This window comes from Globicephala melas, chromosome 12 (assembly GCF_963455315.2).
Source record: "Globicephala melas chromosome 12, mGloMel1.2, whole genome shotgun sequence".
In the NCBI taxonomy this organism is placed as follows: Eukaryota; Metazoa; Chordata; class Mammalia; order Artiodactyla; family Delphinidae; genus Globicephala; species Globicephala melas.
Window position 1 is genome coordinate 86398400 of NC_083325.1, and position 3566 is coordinate 86401965.

The 3566-nt window shown below is 55.0% G+C and overlaps 1 protein-coding gene across 1 annotated transcript; it reads right to left on the reverse strand.

Moving 5' to 3' along the window:
• Positions 1-292: 292 nt before the first annotated feature.
• SOX11 (SRY-box transcription factor 11) lies at positions 293-3249 on the reverse strand. Its single transcript, XM_030844533.2, has one exon. It carries the CDS (start codon positions 3175-3177, stop codon positions 1837-1839), a length of 1341 nt encoding a protein of 446 aa, XP_030700393.1. The 5' UTR covers positions 3178-3249; the 3' UTR covers positions 293-1836.
• Positions 3250-3566: the final 317 nt, after the last annotated feature.

The following is a 3566-nucleotide window of genomic DNA, read 5'->3' on the forward strand; positions in this document are numbered from 1 at the left end:
GGGTGGGGAGGAAAGGGCAGGCGGAGAGAAAGCGTCCCCGGATTTTCCTAACCGGCCACCGAGTAAGAGAAAAAAGAAATCGGCCTGCCCATTGACCACTTTCAGCCTAAGCCCCCGAGTGTGGGATCCTCTTCTGCCACCTCCCACCTGAGCACACACCGGCCTTGTCTCTGTGCTGCGACTACAGAACGGCCAGGATGAGTTCCATAGAGACTATGGGCGATGCGAGTTTCTATCAGGTCCAGCTGATTTATTAAAATTGTCAAGATACAGACTTCCAGCACCAAAAAAGAAAAAAAAAAAAAAAAGAAAAAAAAAAACAGGCAATGATGTCGACAGTGCATTGAGTCTGCTTTGCCACCATTTGCTACAAAATATGCAGATGGTCTGTACTTTATTTAGATTATATTGCACAAAATGAGAAACTTTTTAAACTATGTGCCTTTTTTTCTTTTTGCTAAAAATCGAGAATCCAGTTTCAAACCTTCCATCTGGGGCCCCATCCACATATCACAGCGTATGAGATACATAAAGTCCTACTATAGTACAGTACATATACAATCTTTAAACTAAGATAACAGCTCTGAGGTCTATATCACCATTTTCAATAAATCTTTACCTACAAATATTGAACAAATCTCTACTATAGCTGTACAAAAAAAAGTTTGCTTTTTTTTAAACCACAAGGCCTTTAGATGCAAGGATTATTTTAAAATTTTAATCCTTTTTAAACCAGGACGTAACGTACCAACATACTTGCATGCTAAAAAAAACAGAGGAAAAAAAGAAATCAAAAGGGAAGAAGTGCCTGAAAGTCTTACTGAAAAAACACAGCAAGAATGTTCCCTTTTCACTGTACAAAAATACGCCTGAAAATATATTAATTTTTAAAAAAGACTGAGGTCTGTTATGTATCAAAAATGTTTCAATACCTTTTGTACTGAGGTCTAGGCTGTCTGGTATTCAATCAAGGAGGTATAGGGAACAAGTTACAAAAAAAAAGTTGGCAAGTAGAAATCACATTTGTAAAACCATAAACAATTTGATCTGAAAAGTAAACTCTGATCTTAAGTCAGTTCACAGTTTTTTTTTTCTTTTTTTTTTTGTAAGCGTTTGTACAGTCTGCATTTTTTCAAGCTCCCTGCAGTTTTGTTAAGAATCGGATGCATAGAAGACATCAGTTTTCTCCCTCCAAAAAAATAAAATAAAATAAAAAAATTTGCCATGGTCCCTTTTTTTGTGTTTGTTTAAAAAAAAAAAACACCAGTTCTTTAAGATCTCTTAAGGAAAAAAAAAAAAAAACACATCTCCAACCAACTCCCTAGCGTTAACAGTCGCGCTGCCAAAGGGTCCTCCGCAGGCGTCTTCCAGACTTCAAAGCCCGACCAGCTTCACACAGCGCCTTCCGGAGCGGGTCCTCCCTCCCCTCCCCCGCCCCGCCCCTCCGCCTTTGTTGCAATCGCGAATTTCAGAAAAAAAGAAATAGTAATTACAAAAACACATTTGAGGGGGAAAAAATCACAACTCCAGACTAGGTATGCAACTACCTTGAGACACGATCAAGGAAGGGAGGGGGGACAAAAAAAGGACAGGAAAAATGTTTCAAAACTACTCATTTCACTTTAACTCCACCAAAATTTTCATCATCTTTTCCAATTTCTTTGTGTCACGACATCATATCAATACCAGCATCTTCTTCTCTTCCCTCCACCCTACCGCCACCACCATCGACACCTCCTCCCCCCCCCGCCCTCCTCCTTACGACCACCACGACCTCCTCCCAAGGAACCCTGCTCTGCACCCGCCGAGAGAAAGAGCGAGAAGCGGGCGCCCCTCTCAATACGTGAACACCAGGTCGGAGAAGTTCGCCTCCAGCCAGTCCCCCGCGATCATCTCGCTCAGCTCGGGCGTGCAGTAATCGGGGAACTCGAAGTGGGAGCCCAGGCTGCCCTCGCTGAACGAATCCAAATCCTTATCCACCAGAGACAGGGACAGGTTCCCGGCCGCCGCGCCGCCCCCCAGCTGCTGCTCGCTGGCGCTGTGCGCGCTCTGGGAGAAATTCAAGCTCAGGTCGAACATCAGGTCGTCGGCGTCCTCGCCGCCGCTGCTGCTGCTGCTGCTGCCGCTGCTGCTGCTGGACGAGGAGGACGAGGACGAGGAGGTGGAGACGGAGCGCGAGGACGCGGGCGACAGCGCGGGCTGCGCCAGCGGCGGCGGATGCTGCTTGGTGATGTTCTTGAAGCTGTAGTAGAGGCGGCTGCCGCCCCCGGCGCCCGCGGTCGCGCCGGCCCGCACCTCGTCGTAGAGGCTCGCGCCCTCGGGGGACTCGGCCGCGCTACTCAGCGTGGGGCTGGCGGGCACTTTGGCGACGTTGTAGCGTCTCAGCAGCTGCGGCGGCTGCTGCCCGGGCGGCTGCAGGAGCTGCGGGTGCGGCGGCTCCTCGTCCTCGTCGTCCGCCTCCTGCTTGATCCGAAGCTGCAGCTCGTCGTCGTCCTCGTCGTCCTCGTCATCCTCGTCCAGGAACACGCACTTGACCGTCTTGCCCGCGCCGCCGCCGCCCGCACCGCTCCCGCGCAGGCTGCCGAGCACGTAGTCGTCGCCCGCGCCGCCGTAGTCCCCGGGCTGGGCCGCCTTGCCCGCGCCGGCCTTGGCGCCGCCGGCCGCGGGGGCCGTAGGGGCCTTGAGCTTGCCGCATTTCTTGCTCGAGCCCTTGGAGGTCTTGGCGCCGCCCGCGCCGCCGCCGCCGCCCGCCGCGCTCTTCTCGGGGCTCTGGCTGGCGCTGGGCTTGGCCGAGGGGTCCATTTTGGGCTTTTTCCGGGGCCGGTACTTGTAGTCGGGGTAGTCGGCCATGTGCTTGAGCCGCAGCCGCTCCGCCTCCCGGATGAACGGGATCTTCTCGCTGTCCTTCAGCATTTTCCACCGCTTCCCCAGCCTCTTGGAGATCTCGGCGTTATGCATGTCCGGAGACTGCTCCATGATCTTCCTGCGCTCGATCTTGGACCACACCATGAAGGCGTTCATCGGCCTCTTGATGTGGCCCGACGCCGTTTTGCACCAGTCCGGGTCGCTCTCGTCCAGGGCCACCGGGCTGCAAGCCATGAATTCGCCCTCCTCCGTGTCCAGCGCCTCCCGGGGCAGGTTGCTCTCCGCTTCCAAGCTCTCGGCCTGCTGCACCATGATCCGCTGCGGGGCTGGGCGCTCCAACCCGGGCCGCTCGGTCTCGTGCGGAGCTCCCCCTCCCCCTCTCGCCCCTCCACCTTCCCGGGCAAGTTGCAAAGTCCTCGGCACCCCGCGTCCGCGGCTCCCCCCCTCCCCCCCGCCCCCCCTTCCAGGCTGCACACAGCGGCTGCGGCGGCTTCGGCGGCGACGGCCGCCCGCTCGCGGGGAGCTGCGGCCGCGACGGGAGAGGCGGCGGCGGCGGCGGCGGTCGAAGCAGCCCGGGACCCCTCTCTCCGGCTCGTGGCTCCCGCCGCGAGCGCCGGACCCCGAGCACTCCCAGGCGCGCGCGCTCCTTCTGCAAAAAGTTGAGGGCTCTCTCCCAACTAGTTATCAGGGTGTCATATGGG